Source organism: Podarcis muralis, chromosome 8, assembly GCF_964188315.1.
Source record: "Podarcis muralis chromosome 8, rPodMur119.hap1.1, whole genome shotgun sequence".
Lineage (NCBI taxonomy): Eukaryota > Metazoa > Chordata > Lepidosauria > Squamata > Lacertidae > Podarcis > Podarcis muralis.
The window spans coordinates 41,094,176-41,111,332 of record NC_135662.1 but is presented as its reverse complement, the minus strand read 5'-3'; the positions used below and the strand labels follow the sequence as shown (position 1 = coordinate 41,111,332).

The 17,157-nt window shown below is 41.7% G+C and overlaps 1 protein-coding gene and 1 long non-coding RNA gene across 4 annotated transcripts in view; one reads left to right on the top strand and one right to left on the bottom strand.

Annotated features, from left to right (window-relative positions):
* LOC144328708 (uncharacterized) overlaps window positions 1-17,157 on the bottom strand; it is a 66,505-nt gene that overhangs the window by 1,562 nt on the left and 47,786 nt on the right. The window lies entirely within an intron of this gene.
* The window catches only part of MAPRE2 (microtubule associated protein RP/EB family member 2), an 87,610-nt gene that overhangs the window by 33,322 nt on the left and 37,131 nt on the right, over window positions 1-17,157 (top strand). The window contains exon 1 of one of the 3 annotated variants that reach the window (XM_028737028.2): window positions 3,854-4,114. The exons of 1 other annotated variant lie outside the window; for it this stretch is intronic. In XM_028737028.2, the coding sequence (XP_028592861.1) occupies window positions 3,993-4,114 (122 nt within the window). In that variant the 5' untranslated portion in view covers window positions 3,854-3,992. Of the gene's footprint in view, window positions 1-3,853; window positions 4,115-17,157 lie in introns of those variants that run through there. One more of the 3 variants, XM_028737030.2, reaches the window with a different exon arrangement.

Below are 17,157 nucleotides of genomic sequence, written 5' to 3'. Positions count from 1 at the left end.
ATATATTGACGGAGGGGGAAAATAAATGTTAAAAATCTGCATTAACCCTTCTAATTTATTTTTTTATTCTTTTAATAACACAGTAAAGTAGGTTAGGTTTAGAATTAGAGCATTGCTGCAGGACAGACACTGAATTTCAGCACTCTGACTACTGACTTGGAGATAGCACTTGGCACCCAATGAAGCATATTCTGAATCAGCTGACAGGATCTACCCAAGTAAAGGGAATCTGGGCCTTCCATCTGTTGCCCAACTTTTAGATGTGATGCCTACATTTATACCCCTGAAGCTCCCAAGATTTGGACTTTGAGCTTTTATGAACCTCTATGATATTATATCTTTTAATGAAAATTGTAGGGTGTCCTGGCTTCTGTATGCAAAATTGTAAAAGCTGTTACGCTGAGCAAGAACTACTGCCCTTTGGTTGATTTGACAATAAGAGATAGCAGACTACCTATTTCAAGGTTGCAATAAGTGTGGGGTTTTGTTTTTGTTTTTGGTCTCTTGCCCTTTCTCAGATGAGGTCAGAGCATTTTGCCTCTTGATTGCCTATAAGGTAGGAAGGTCAGGCTGAGAGACTTGCCCAAAGCCTCCCAATTAGTGTTGAACAGAGAGCTGAATTTGTTTTTTCATCTTTACTAACCTGGCTGCCTGTGGAAGGCAGCAAATTTTGTCACTGCACTTCTGTTGGCTGGAAGGAAGTGATGTTTTTCATTGCTTTCATGATAGCTCCATTGTGTGTGGTGGAGGCTTGTGAAAAAAGGATCAAAGTAGATGTTTGTGAACGGAAATATTTTTTTATTTTTGCTGGTTTGATATTTGTCATCCTCTTGGCATCATTTTGCAGTATAAGGTGCCAACACATATTTGGAGTGCCTATTATTCGAAAATGAGAATTGTTGAGACTGTGACTGGACCTTCTCTAATCCATGCTAAGTGAGGGCAAAATGTGAGGGAAATGTGTACCCTTCAGTCTCTTTATGTTGTTTTACATGTTTTAGAGTTCAGCCCTTAAAGCACTTTTGGAGTCTGCATGAGTTTATATAGGTTTTGGTGGACTCTGGCTCAGATTATGCCCTGAAAGAATGCCACAATGTGGTAAAGCTGAAATAAAGCTCAGGAAGCATGCTTTGCTTAAGCAATATAGTTTGTTGCCTTAATACAAAGATACAGTACAACAGAACAGGCAAAGCATACTGTGTTTGTGAGGTGAGTGGCGATTTCCTTAGCTACTGAATAGGTGGGTGGGCTGTGTCAGAGAGAGGGGCTATCCTAGGCTGGCGGAAGGAGTTGGGATGCCTTCCTAAAGGCTTTCCTTTTCTAGACAAGGAGATAGTTTGATACCCTTTCTGTTGAATGGTAAAGGTGCAAGGCCTAGCTGCAACACAGGCTGGAGGTGTGAATTTTGGTTGGTAAAGTCCTTACCTGGGCAACTAACTCATTTGGATAATTATGGCAGATTATGAGGTCCCTTCCTTTGGGATTCCCTAGTTTCTTTGAGATTCGTTAGTTTTGTTAGATTTGCACAATGCTTCTCTGTTAAAGTTCTCTCTCCACAAGTTCCATCCCTTACTGCAGCTGATTTCTGCCTCTGCTTCTGTGCTATGCATCTCTCTTACCACACTCTTCATCCCCAGAAATCCCTCTGGAGGCAGGTGGGCAGGCATCTTTCAACCCCGTCATAATTCATTTGGAAACATGGATTGACCATACAGCTGAGTTAAGTGTGGTGTTGTGATTTTGGAGTGTTTGCTAAGGACCAGGAGGGTTTATGTTCAGATCTCCACTCAGCCTGTGAATCTCATTGTGTAACCTAAGACCAGTCGCAGTCTCTCACCTACACCTCCTATCATGTAAGTATAACATGCAGAAATGAAAGAACCATGTACACTAGCAATCCAGTGCTCCTTTGGAGGAAGGATGACATACATATTTAGTAGAATGATGATTAAACACAGAAAAAGAAAATGAGAGAGTCTTGTAGCACCTTATTTTTTTTTCTGGCATATGTTAGCTTTTGAAATGCCTCAAGAATGTGCGTTTTTGTGGCAACAGACTAACACAACTATCATCTCTAGATATATCTTAAGTTATTGAAGACTTTTGCTTTCTCATCTGAACTGACATAGCAGAAGTTGTACTGAATATCCCATTGTCAGACAGAAAGAATGGCAATACAGTAGTATAGTTTTTGTTACCCCATAGCCTTTGACTCTGGTGAATATAGTTTCCTGATATTTAAAATAGTTTTCAAGATCAAAGGTTTGTTTACCACCATATGCTAATCCAGCAAGAACTGTTGCCATGCAGAGACACTGGAGACCAAGGAGTCTGTCTGATACTATGATGCTATCAGGAACAGCGAAACAAAAGGAAGATACTTAACATGTCTATTTTAAAGATCCCTTAACAAAGTGTTAATGCAAGTAGATTCTTGCAAATGTACCTCTATCCCACCCCCTCTTCATGCAAGCATATTCAAAAGGAAGAAAGCCATCAATGGCTTCAGTATATGGCCTGAGGCTGTTAAATGCATTTGAACTTTTCAAGGTGATTTCAGCAGTCTTTGTCTAAGAAAAGAGTTCTTAGACACCCTTTCCTGACAGTGGTTTGTAACAGAATGTTGAAAACATTTTATTAGGAATATGAGCAGTTATTAAAATACTTTGTTATTAAAATACCTTGCAAAAATCCAGCCGCTGTTTCTCATTCAGGTTTTTTTATTACCAATAAATAGGGGGGGGGGAATCATTATGCATTCGAAGAAAGAAGCAATTTTTGAAATAGCAAGGATCAGAATATACTACATGCTCTTTTAATCTGTAAGGAAAACTAGAGACTGTGTGCCCTGTTGCTGATGTTTGGATTATTGCTGCCATCTGGGTTTAGTACATGAGAGACTGGTTTTGATACTAATTCCAGTAGCTTGAGACCAAAAATAACCTGGTATTATCCGGGGAATAGATGATGATGGATTATGAGGCTTTGAGGGGGGAAAAGCTTGGGTTTTTATTTTGTTTTGTTTGTGTCTCTTAAATGTAGGACAAAAAATAAACGACTTGAGTGCTTAAGAGCAAGGGATTGTTGGGGGAGGAGGGATGCTGTGCCTTTTCTGTCTCTGTGCTTATCTTGGCGGAAGAACGTGCATTTTGCTATGCAGCCCTTCCCCTGAAATTCTCTTAAATGCTCCTTAAAATAAGAAGAGGTTAATAGCCTTGTAAATATACTCGTGGAAAGCTGCCATCCCGCCCCCTTGCTTTAGCCATTGAGAACTCGCGTTGTGCTTCATCCAAGCTTCCGAGGGTGATGATTACAAAATGCTTATTTTGAGAGACCCCCATAATTTTAAACCTGAGGCTTTACACGCGTTTTGTCGCATGTTTTGCCTACGCCCTTCAGCCCCCGCTTACATTAGGACTACTGTAGTGTGGTTGCAACTGGACCTTATTTTCGGATACGTTCAGGAAGGTTTCCGCATTGCATTGTTGCATGGCTAATTTTAAAGGGGTGGATGGGTGGATAGTGTTGGCCTTTTTAAGCCCCCGATCCCTTCTTTAAAAAGGAAAGGAAAGAGAGGCTGGCTCTTTGTATATGCAGCTGCATTTACCGAGGGTGAGACTGAAGGGGAAGCCGAGGAGGAAGAGAGGGAGGGCGCCTGGCTTGGTGTTTTTACGTGCCAGATGTTAGGCCTGCCCCGTGCGCCTGTTTGGCTGCCTGGCTGTGGTCATGCTCGAGCCCTGTGTGAATTGGGGAGATCTGATGAGTTAGCTGGTTGCTATGGCGAGGAGCCGTGTCACGTGGCCCGGGCGCTGCTCCCGGCGGTTTGACGTCACCGGCCAGGGAGGAAAGGGGAGGGGGCCGGCGGCGCAAAGAGAGAGAGACGGAGCGAGTCAGTAGCGAAGGAGTCGACGCGCGCACGGCGAGCCCGCCCGCCCCAGCTTCTCCGCACACAGGCACCCGGGTGAGGGCTGCTTGCCTTTGGGAGCGCTCCAATGCCTGGACCTACCCAAGCGCTGTCCCCAAATGGAGAGAACAACAACGACATCATCCAAGATAACGGCACCACCATCATCCCTTTCAGGAAGCACACAGTGCGAGGGGAGCGTTCCTACAGGTAAGCCGCTCTCTTTCTCTCTGTGTGTGTTGGGCGTGCGCGTACGTGTGCGTGGACGGACGGACGGACGGACGGACACACACACACACACACACTCGGGGAACTGCTGCAGCAGAGCCGGGTGGCGGGGAGGAGGAGGAGGAGGAGCGGGGGTTGCAGCGTATTGCATAACAAAAACAGCGGCGCTTTAAACCTAATCTGGCGTGTCTCCTCTCCTAAGCGTGCAGCGTGGTCTAGCTCTGTTTGAACGGGCGCTTTGCATTGTCCAAATGGAAAACATCTTGCGAATACTCCGCCTGTCTTGATCCCCTCCCCTCCCCCCCCCCGCGCTTTTTAGCTTTCTGCTGTGCGTATTGATAACGTTTACAAGGCGTGGGAGGGAGGTGCGCGCAAATAAATAAATAATAGCTGTAATACCAATGTCCTCTTGGTCTGTGTGTCTTGTCAGAGGAGACATTTCGGGGACAGGGAAAGGGAAGGCTGGGGGAGAGAAGAAAGAACACAGGGTCTTGTGATGGTGGTGGTGCACTGCCTTGGTTGTGTGGAAGGGAAAATGGAATCCTCTAGATTAAACTGCAGTCTGTGATGTTAAACCACCAGATTGATGGAGCTTTGTAAGAATTGCACATCCTGATTGGTGGAAAGCTTGACAGCAGAGGTCAGGGTGTCAGGGATACACTAAAAAAAATTCCTCCTGCAAATATTGGGTTTTGAAATGAGGCTTCTAAAAGCAAGTGGCACCTCGCCTATGTGCCATATCATCATGCTTTCTTATAGGGGACACTGACCTTCCTGCTTAGTGTTATTTTGTGTGTGTGAGAGAGAGAGATACATTTTCATTGTGTTCCTTGCTTGAAAAGGAGGATGGTGCCTATTTTCTTTGTCACAGTCCTCAGCATTTTTGATTAATGGCTTGGCATGTTGCACCTTTTGGCAGCAGGGTGGGTTTTTTTCTTTTTTGCATTAACATATCTGACAATATGTTCCCCTAGATAAGCTCATTAAGATTGCTTCAGCAAGTATAACACTATAGCAAATAATGCAACTAGTTTTGAGGGGCTTTTATCAGTGTGTGCACTCTGAAAGGTTAGAATAGTAGACGAGATACAGCCAGGCATATCTAAGTGAATTTCCTTCCTGCCCTTTCCCCTCCCCCCACCCCAGAATCACGCTTGGGGTTGTGTTGTGATGTGTTGTTGTTGTTTGCTTGCTAAAAAAAAAAAAGAGTTCATGCCATTGAGCAAGCTACAGGAAATGAAACTGTCCCCGAAACCGTTATAAAAATATTTGGCTAAGCTACAGTGCGTAGTGAAATGTAGAATTGGAACAAAAAGTGTGTGTGTTTGCTCAGCTGAGTATTGGATAGCCTGTGAATATTGTGTAGAAATGGCTTTGCTCTGTTTGCCACCAGCTCAGTGAAAACTAAAGACCCTTCCTTTCCTGCTTGAGTAGTTAAGGTCACAACAATGTTTTTAAGACTTAAGATGCTGAATTATTTGTGGAATCCAAGTGCTTCTCCACCCCCCTGCCCCCCTTTAACACATACATTCAGCCAGCACTTCTTCAAAAACACAGTGGCTTCTTAAGACTGTGCAGATACTTTTAAGTATATTCAGTAAGAGAATAAAAAGGTGCTGAGCCATTTGAAAATTGAAATATAGAATGGGGATTTGGTGCCTACTGTTCTGTCAGTTTTTAAAATTTTAGCTTTTAAAAAGCCTTAACTGATAATAAACTGAAACCCTCATTTCCTCTGTTCACATTTCTTAATTCTCCTGAACAGCTTCCTGTTAAAAGAAATGGACATAATTTGGCCTATTTACCCCCCACCCCCCACCCCACGAAAATGTGAAAACTGGTAACTGCTTCATTTTAATTACATCAGTATGTCTTGAACAAAAAGAGTGCTTTGTGTATGTTTATAAACTGCTAAGCGAAAAGAATACCATGTCCCATAGGACTGCTTAAATTATTGCTTAATCATACATGCAGATTCTTTTAAAAAAGAATGCTTCAGCCAGTTACAATGGGAATTTTTCATCAGGATAAAAATAGGGGTTTCGTTCATAAAAGCCTAATCCAAGATGTTCCGAAAACTACATTCTGTGGAATTGGCTTGATGATCGACGTGGGATGGAATGTAGCATATGACTTTGGGGATAACTGCAGATAGTCTTTTTAGGAGTCTGATAATACATGCCCTGACCTCCTATCATTTGCTAGTGTGGGATTACTTTATCACAGCATTACTCAGTTTATAAAGCTTTTGGCTTGTTCTTTCCCTCCTCTTTCCTGGATATTTGTGTAAGGGATTTTGGAGCTGATTTAATGCTGAGCGTTGCCTCCAGTACACTAATTGGAACTGGACGATGGACTCTGTGTTCTTGACTCTGACACCTACTAACTGTATGACTTGTTGTGCAACTCATAGCGCTTGTATTTCCCTATATATATTTAAGACAAAAACTGAACAAAATAAAAGCTCTCAAAACCCAAATCCATGAATAATCTGAAGACTGGGTTCTGAAAGTGGTAGATCAGGCAGTTCGAATTTCAACAGGGTGCATTCTTAGCAGCCACCATGAAATTGTCATTACCTCAGTTGGTCTGGTTCTCTGAAGTATGCCAAGATCAACTTGAGATGGGAGCCTTTATATGAAAGTGAACAAATATAGCAGCAATTTGTGATGCAGCAGGATGCCAACTAGCATTATACTGTATTATTCCTTCTGTACTGACTTCCAGAAGGAAATCTGTGCAACTATGATGCAAGTCTTGCTTATATTTTCAATGAGACCCTGTGCATGCCTACATAGAAATGAATTCCACTGTGTTCAGATTAAGCTGGTGAAAACAAGACACTCTCATAGTCACACCTAAAGATGGTTCAAGCAAGGCATCTTCCTGAAAAAAGCCAGTTATTTAAATCTAAATCTTTATTATGTAGCCAAAGTCCAGTTACTTAAACCAAGTTAGATAATGTTTCCAATTGTCTAATTAATATCCAGTCGTTTAATTCACATAATTCCTGAAAAAACATGCACACTAACTGGCTGCATTAGCAAAGTATATCTGTTTGCAACTAAATAGATACTTCATTGTACCTAGCAGCATAATAATAATAAAAAGTCATGCAGCTCACATGCTTTTCGAATTACAGAATTTGGTTATTTGGATAGCCAAGCAGAAACTTGTTAGAACAGGCCTTTTGGATCAAGCCAAAAGCCCATCTAGGCCAGCATTCTGTCCTCACAGTGGTCAAGCAGATGCCCATGGGAAGCCCACAAGCAGAACCTGAGTGCAGCAACATTTCCCCATTCTGCAGTTTCCCCAAAACTGGTATTCAGAGACATATGTCCAACAGTAGACACAGAGCGTAGCCATTGCGGCTAGTAGACATTGATAGTAAGAAGATAACATAAGAAGCTTAATTTTGAAGTTGTTTTCCTTTAAAGTATTCATGCAAGGACATTAGTAAGGCTCAATCCAGGTGACCTGCGGCCTCAAAGGTTATATCCATGGGTACAGTGGAACCCTTGCAGATTTCCTCAGGTGGCCATGAGTCTTCTGAGCCCTCTCTCCCCGCTTCACTGTCATGTGGTGTCAAGGGTGCTGTCTGCCCCTCCCCTTTTTGGAAAGTACAGAAAGCTGAAGGAGGAAATGGGAGAGAACGACTCCCTTTTCCTTTTCTTTTTTCAGCTCTATGTGTTTCTCAAAACTCATATCAGCAGCTGAACAGGCAATGAAGTGACTGAGGTGACAGGGAGATATCTGGTCAATTGTGGGGGGTGGGGGTGGGAAAATAGCAATGTAGGGAGGCAGCAAGAAATATGATTGACACAGGAGTTGAGAGGTGAAAGAGAAAATGGAGTGCCAGAGAGAGGGAAAAGATGTATGTGTGTGTGAATTTGCATACACACACCCCTACACTCATGTCTCTATTGACTGAAAGGGGTGCTGTTTTGGCTGAGAATCCAAGGCATGGATTCTTCTATATTTTATCTATTCCTTGTATATTTCTAGAAGGAATCCCTTCTAGAACAGCCATCAAATCATAGATCACCTCTGTGTGCACAGATTTGTTCCATGATTTCCTGGTGGTAGTGCCATCTTGTGTAAAACTCATGAGGATCCATGCCTTGGATCTAGCAAGCACCAAATCTGTGATTTTTAATGTGCACTCTACCAAAATAAGCTTTTATTTGATGCTGCTATTGGTAGACCCTGTGTCAGGCAAATTCAGGAGGATCTGTTTTATTCTACAGAGCCTAACTTTGACCCAAACCCCTTGGAAAAGCAAATATGTGCATGAGTGCATGCTTTTTCTCTTTCTGTCTGTTGGGGAATGCGGTTGAGCTGGGGAATTGAGGAGAGAAGCAACCAGAGAGGATAGTACCCATGGCACTTTGACAGTTCCAGATGTACTCATGGGCCTAAAAGGGTTGGTAATCCCTTCTCCAGGAGTTAACTATTCGTTATGGGCTTGCATGGTCTTTTCCCCACCCCTCTTGAGTGTGGCTTCTTTTTCCATGCCCTGTCCGTGACACGTTTGCTATGGTTATATGAACTGGCAAGGTATAGCTAAGAATCAGGAACACTCTTGTTTTGGAGTGACATACACCTATTTAGACACTACAGCAAATTATGGTTAACAGGAACACTGCACAAGAAAGGAGAAGAGGGAGCATGTAAACATATGGAGCTTCCCCTAATTTATCACAACTATGGCTTGAGGGTTGTCTGAATTTAGCCTAAGAGCTCTTACTTACAGAGATAAGTGCCCAGAACTTTCCAGAATTGGTTGTCATTCTTTGTTACTGGCATTGTAGCAAATAACACTGGTGTAAAATTAGGTGAAAATTCATCAGGAAGTGCAGAAATAGACAAAACAAGTCTGCAAAGGCAAAGTATTTCAGTCTTATTCTTCATAGTAATCACCCAGTTAATGTATTTTCTAAAGCTGTGTACTAACAAAGTGGGTTTGTGAGTGCTATTTATATTTGCCAGTAACTGAATGATACATTTTCATCAACACATTTCTGGTGTCTTAATCCTGCATTCGAGGTTACCAGAATCCTGTTTTCGAGGTTACCAGCATGAGTTTGACCAAACTGCGGGAAGTAGTGGAGGACACAGGTGCCTGGCGTGCTCTGGTCCATGGGGTCACGAAGAGTCAGACACAACTAAACAACTAAACAACAACAACAACAATCCTGCATTCAGAAACAGCTCCTTCCTAATAATCAAATGTCTGCTTCCTGTGGGCCCTGCAAAATAGAAGTGCTAACTGAAAAATGGATTGCATTTAATGAGGCAACTACTCTTCAACTTAGTCTCCACCTTGACCAGAGATGGTGGACAAAGGATGTCTTAATGAGCCCATAAATTTGACTGGCCAGTAAACCAAGCCATTATTTGTTCTTGGCATAGGCCCACTCTCCCTAGTTCTGTTGCAGTTGCAGGGAGCAATGTGAAGAACCCTGCACAAATGAGACAAGACAGCACCTCTCTTTGAGGCCAGTTCTGGGACCACTGTTTTCAAGTCCCCAGTTTGATGGATGTTTTGAAGTGTTAAGATTTGAATACTTCATTAGATGCATGGAAGTTTTCCTTGAGGATTTGGGACTCATGTAAATTGAATGGAAATTTAGATGTGGCTACTTGGAACATAATCTATCGTACAGTGTGATACAGCCTGGGTGCTGCTGTGCCATACAATCACCACACTCACCGTCTGCTATGGGACTTGGGAGTTAGCTTTACATTGCATTCCAGCTTAGGACAGGCCACAGCTGAGAATAGCAAGCCCACACCATATAATGCCTACTATTATGGGAAATATAGCATAATTACAGGCACACATTTCTCCACAAGAGCACATATTACTGCTGCTGTTGCAGAATCCCGCGGGGTCAGGTCATGCCTCTGCTTTTTAATATGCATTAAAATGTAGTACAGCCAAGCACTGGTCTGCCTGCATCATCCTGTGTTCACCGTAGGTTCTCAATCCTATGATGTAGGTGAGAAATGTTATTTAACAAGTAAGTTTGGCACAGTCAGATTAAGGCAACTCGGATACGTGTTTCCATTCATTTATGAAGATTGCTCTGTTGCTTTTTGAGCAAGTACATTCTCTTGGTTTACCCATACCTAACTGTATTGTTGTGAAAATAAATGCTCCTGCTAGTTCCTTAGAGAGAAGAACAGGATACGAATGTAACAATTTGGCATTGGTTTTCAGCCTGTCTGCATAGCTGTTATGGATACCAAACCTTCTGTGCAGCCGGGGTTAAATCCCAGCTGTGATTCTACAGTTGTTTTTAGACTGAGACAGAGTGTGTGTTAACAATCTGGATCACCTAGATTCCTGCATAAAAAAGTCTTTACTGCACTAGAAGGCTACATATTAGGTCTTATTTTGATTACACTGTCGCAGCTAATCTGCCGCTTTGGTTGACAGATATTTGAATAAGTTTAATTCATTGGCGATGTAATAAGAAAACCTTTTAAAAATAAGAATAGGTGGAGGTCAAAGAGTCTGCTGCACTGTTATATTTGGTTGGATTTTGAAAGGGGGATTTGCAGATGAGGATGCTGGAAACCCTGGACAGAGGAACATTTGGTTCAGTCCCAAGGCAGTTCCCCGCTGCTTTGTATTTCCTTTGTTTTGCAGTTTACAGTATAGGCTTGTGGGGCCAAATCCAGTTTTTATTTAAAAATACTGAAAAATGACCAGTCTTCATGATTGCAACTATTTTGGGATACACAAGAGCAGTGTACTTTTTAAAGTGCTGTAGCCAGAATACAAATAGGAACCCCATATCTACCTTCCTATCTAATATTATTTCAAGTGTATTAATGAGGATTTCTGTATATCTGGTTTTAGCAATGCCAGATGTACTAGTGATTTCATTGGTTATTCAAATGAGATGAGACCTTCACACAATTACTTTTAATTGTGTCAATAGAAATAAAACATATTTAATTGTGGCTTTTGTGAAATACTTGGAATGCAATTCTTGACACTGTAAAAGTTGACTACTGAATAAGACTTACCATAGTCTCATATTTTCTCCATAGCCCATTTCTGTTATGAGATGGGAAAGTGGGATGTTTCGTAAATGGAAGTTTCTAGACCAAGAACGGAGAACCTGTAGTCCTCCAGATGTTGTTGGACTTCAGATCCCATCAGCCCCAGCCAGTATAGCCAGTGGTCAGGAGTGATGGGGGTTGTAGATATCTATGGCCCAAGTCCCTTTCATCAAAGAAAGGGTTTCAGTCAGCTCATTGGCTTTTGCTGATTAAAGGTTTTCCTAGCCAGAATCATTGCCAGACCTCCAGGCTGCAAATCTGCTCCTTCCGGCTGAGTGTGACCACCATCCAGAACAGAGAAATATACCTTGCTATTTCTTCTTCTTCCAGAGTCGGGTTTTCCAATTCATTGTCAGCTTTCTCATTCTCTTCTAGAGAATATGGAACTGAAGACATCATATGAATAATTAGGAAGGAGATATATCACCCATTCATAGTAATAAGAATATACATACATCAAAGAGGGGCATACAAAACTGACCTCAAAATTAAGAACTACTAAATTTCTGAGAACAGCTTTTTAGTCTGACAGAAGCAAACTACAGACAATGACCAATTTACACACGTCCAATTGGCGGCCAACTGCACACATGCGCATTGCTGCAACCCAGAAGTGGCTGGAAAAGAGGGTGGAACGGGCTTTTGTGTGCTCTGCTGATACATGTGATGACCCATGGGTTGCCTGTTGTATTCTGTCCACTTCAGTGGCTGGTGTCTAAACTATTTTCACTGAACCTTTGAATGCTATGTCCACCTACTCCAGTAACTGCGATTGTTTCAGTTCAATTTGTTTGCTGAAGGTTGCAGTTCTATGTGCACTTACCTGGGAAAAAACAGTATTGAACTCATTAGGACTTGAGTAGACACATATAGGTCTGTTGATCTGTAAGAGTACTTTTGGGCAGTGTTTAATAAATCCATCGGAACACCTAAATAAAATTTGGCTTTTGAGTGATTGCCCTTGACCCATTTAATGTTCTCACATGTAATGTCTAGCATTCTTAGTGGGAACGGGATGTAGTAGGATTTCTCTTTCCTACGCACTTTTGAAAATACTTCTCTTCATCACAAGGAAATGTAAACATTAATCAGTGAGAGGAGGATTAAGGACGTAGCATTTATCGGAAATCCTTTAGTAGTGGCAGGCTGCTTAGAAGAATGTCTTATTTAGGTTGCAAGGCCCAATTCTAAGCTTGCTTTTGTCAAAATATTCATAATTGCATATTATGGCAAACGAAACCTACAAAAATAAAATTAGCATAGAAGTAGACTTTACAATTGATGATGTTTGAAGCGATAAAAGCACTTTAGCTTTTATCGTTTTCAATTTCAACTTTTAAACATGGCTAATGCCCCAATCCTAAGCAGGTTCATATAACCATAGCAAACATTTCTGCTCCCCACTCCTCCACTAGACTGAAAGGGTGGAGGGAGTCTGTCTACTGTCCTCATGTGGGTACAGTTAAAGTGCTCAAGTTAAGGGTTAACTAATTGCATTATGTGGTCATTAATATGCAGCCTTGGAAAAGATGATTGGGTCCCTCTGAACTTGTTAAAGTTGCTAATAAACTTTTGGAACCAATTTGAGAATACAGCATGGTGTTGAGGTTTCTGTTCTAAAAATGCACCCGCAGTCCCTATGTTGTTCAAAGTTGGAAGCAAGGATGGATAGACTAACATAAAGTTCAAAATGCTTAGGTTTATTGATTTTCTTTTGCACTTCCAGGAAATGTCTTCCTTTCTCTACTTCTATCTATGCTTCTTACTTCTGTCTGCAAGTATTCCCTTGGATGTATTAGTAGTCTGTCTAAAGTTAAGAACTATTAACTTTGGGAATGCATCATGAATAGAGTTGTTCAGAGTGTAAGCACATATTCTAAGCCAGAGAACCTTAAAAGGAAGGGGTACCTGTTCATTAGCACTGATATCTAAGACTATCCCCTCTCATTTCCCCTTGCTGAGCAACAGCTTTGACCTGCTAATCCAGCTCTCCCTTTCTTTATACCGTGTGACACCTGTCAAAGTGAACAAGCAGCAAAAAATAAAATACTGCCAGTTCTAACTTTCCTTTATTTAAACTGTACGAATACTAGCTCTCTGACTGTGTAGAACTTTATTTTATTATCTGTTATTGTTAATTTATTAACCACCGTCTATACAACCATCTTAAGGCACTGTTCAATACAATCAATAAAAAAACAGTTTAAAATACAATACAACCGTAAATTCATTTAAAGCTAAACTGGCACCATACAAAATAGATACTCATGGCAAAGACCTATTTTTTCCAGCTGGGAAAGCCTTTTGAAACAAAAATGTCTTCAATTGTTTCCGGAAAGTACAGGTCGTTGGCACCTGTCATATCGCTACAGGAATGCCATTCCACAGAACTGGTACAGCCACACTAAACGCCCTGCTCCTAGTTGCTTCTGAGATCTTTGGAACATTCAGGAGAAGCTCTCACAGACTGCATCCATTGACTGTGTATATAAGGAACAAGATGATCATTCAAATAACCTGGTCCTGAAATGTATGGGATCATAAATATTTGTACCAGCACCTGGAACTTGACTTGATAGCAGATTGGTAGCATGCAGGTTATACATCCTGGAAAATTTATAATCATATTTCAGGTGAGTATTCTCCTTTTAGGTGACTTCTTCCTCTGAAATCTTGCTATTACAGTCCATAGATGTTGAAATCTTCAGCTTGCAAAGGCAGTAGAAGGAGCTTCAGTTCACCAGTTTGTTGAACCAAGAGTGTTTATTTTCCAGCTTAAAGTCCCTAGCTAGAGCTGGTGGCCTCTAAACATGCCATTTTATTAGGAAGAGAGGAAACCACTGGAAAAACATTGAGTAAAGGTTCAGGGACTTTCTCCCTCTTGGCCAATGTTATCTACAGTCATGCTTCATCCTTCATCATGGTTGTCTGAGAATTCCAGTCTTTCTTACCAGACAGCATCCTGACCTGTCTTCCTATTTTGCAGCTTCCTTTTCTTGAAAAAGAAAAAAGTGAAGACCCTCACTAAAAGCAGTGCCATTTCCATCTAGCTTTTTCCAACAATCATTTGTGTATTGAGAGTGACTTCTCCTGTATCAGCCACCCTCGTTTTGGATACACCTTTTTATTTTGAATTCCCCCCCCCCCTTTTCTTCATAAAATACTAAGTGGCTTTCAGATCACGTTTTCAAAATATTTTCAGAGATGCACAAACATATCTTTCACAAAAGCAAATAGTAAAAATTATGTGGCAGCAGTGAACAAAAATCTAGTCAATAATGCAGTGAGTACTGTGTGTGCAGCAATCTATCCAGCATTCGTTTGTGGCTCTCTAAGTTAACTCCACCCTTAAAAGCTGAGCCATTTTGCTTATTGTTCTCTCCCAACCTGTTGAGACAATATGTCTATTGTTGTCGCTCATCTCTGTCTATCCTGTAAATAATTCCTGCATGAATAAAGCCTTTGAACCCCCCCAAATGCAGTGAGCAAACGAAAGCATCTGTAGACTGTGTCAACTAGCCAGATAAGCCTTCTGTGAAAAACCCAGGATTTTACCTGTTGCCTGAAGGTATAGAGCATCAGGTATAGGTGGACTTCCTTTAATGAGGCATTCCACAAAGTCTGCAGCACCACTTAATTTATATGTAAGAACTTTGAATCTGAAACAGTTGAAGAAACAAAGATATGCAATGCAGAGTGTTTAATGTTGGAGTAATCGATTATCCAGTAACAGTTGGCAATCTGATGGCAGCCTTTTTGCACAAGCTGATATTTCTGGTCATGTTGCAGTAATGAAGCCACCTGTGCGGGAAGCCCTGGTTTGGGAGCTATCCATGCAGGAAATAAGATCTGCTACAACGTGGAACAAGTTGCTTGTACAGTGGTACCTCGGGTTACAGAAACTTCAGGTTACAGGCGCTTCAGGTTACAGTTTCCGCTAACCCAGAAATAGTATCTCGGGTTAAGAACTTTGCTTCAGGATGAGAACAGAAATGGTGCGGCAGTGGTGCAGCGGCAGCAGGAGGCCCCATTAGCTAAAGTGGTACCTCAGGTTAAGAGCAGTTTCAGGTTAAGAACGGACCTCCAAAACGAATTAAGTTCTTAACACGAGGTACCACTGTAACATTATGGGTGTAGAACTCTCCTTGAGGTAGTCTACTAGAGCCCAGTACTGTTACACTTTGATCCTAGTTTTAAAAACACTACAATATGTCCCTTATCTATCTTTTGGTATATATTATATCCTGTTTATTTTGTGCATGTATTATTAATAGGCATTGTAAAACTGTTGGTTTGTTATTGGAAAGAAAGGTGTGGTATCTATAAAATTAAAAATCACATTCTGGAAGAGTTTATCTGTCATATTGGCCTATATATTTTGATAGTCCTAAAGAAGGCTTCCTTAGATATCAAGGATTGTTACAATTATTGCATGGCTGCTAATATCTCCTTATTGGGCAGATACTCAAGCAGATGAAGGTTGTGCGATAGTGGTGAGTGACACTGTTTATAGGAGCCCATTAGTGTCTGGTTTCAGGCCTGATTTTGCAATGGATACAGCCTTGGTCACCCTGATGGAGAAGTGTAACTCTGCTAATTCTCCTTGAACCATAGCGTTCTATACTATCAACCACTGTATCCTTCTGGGTAGATTCCTTGGATTGCAGGGTTGGAGGCATCATGGGTCAAATTCTTACCTGAAGGGGCAGTTCCAGAAGGTGTACCTCAAGGACCACTACTTAGCTCCATTCTGCTTGGAACTCTGCAGGACCCCATAGCATATCTTGTCTCACATGGTTTTTAACATTTTACATGAAATTGCTGGGAGAAGTAATTAATGGAATTGAGGGGATGCGTCATAAGTGTGCTTAAATTCATCATCTAGGTGTATCCAGGATTGTCTCAGGTAGCTTCTGTGGCAAGTAGTGCCCTTCAATTGCTTAGATAACACTCAAGTTTGAGTACTGTTAATGCATAGTACTTGAGGCTTCCTTCGAGGATTATTTGGAAACTGCAGGTTATGCAAAATATACTATATTTTTCTGTGTGTAAAACTAGGTTTCCCCCCCTAAAAATAATGTCAAAAATTAGGGAGCGTCTTATTCATGGATAGTGTCTCACCCCCATTTTCTTAAATCTGAGTCCCCCCAAATAGGGGGTGTCTTATACATGGGGGCATCTTATAGGCAGAAAAATATGATAGCTACTTTGCTTGTTAACTCGTCAATGGTAACATATCTCAATGGTGTTAGCTTCACTGGATTTCACTTTTGTTTTCAAGGACAGTTCAAATTGTTAGTACTTACTTTCCAAGCCCTTCATGGTTTAGGACAGGGGTAGGCAACCTAAGGCCCATGGGCCAGATGCAGACCAATCAGCTTCTCAATCCAGCATGCGTGTTTTTACATGAGTAGAATGTGTGCTTTTATTTAAAATGCATCTCTGGGTTATTTGTGGGCCTTAGGAATTCGTTCTTTTTCCCCCTCCAAAATATAGTCCGGCCCACCACATGGTCTGAGGGACGGTGGACCGGCCCACAGCTGAAAAAGGTTGCTGACCCATGGTTTAGGACCAAAGAACCAGAAGGAATATCTGCCCTTTTACCAGGGCTAGACAACAAGGTGCCCTACACATTTTGTTGGGCTACAACTCTCATCATCCTTGACCATTGACTATTCTGGTAAGGGTCAAAAGAATAGTAGTTCAGAACATCTGGAAGGCACCATGCTGACTGCCAGTGCCCTATGGCCTATGTATGGAGCTGCAGAGTGTCTCTTCCTCATGCCTTCCCCGTCTGAGAGAAAGTGCATGGAAACTAGAGAGAGGGCCTTCTCAGTAGTTGTGCCCTTACTGAACAAATTTCTCCCTAGAAAGGCCTGGTTGGCACCGACATTTTACTCCTTTCAGTGCCTGGCAAAGGTATATTTATTCTCTCGGGCCTTTAAATGTCT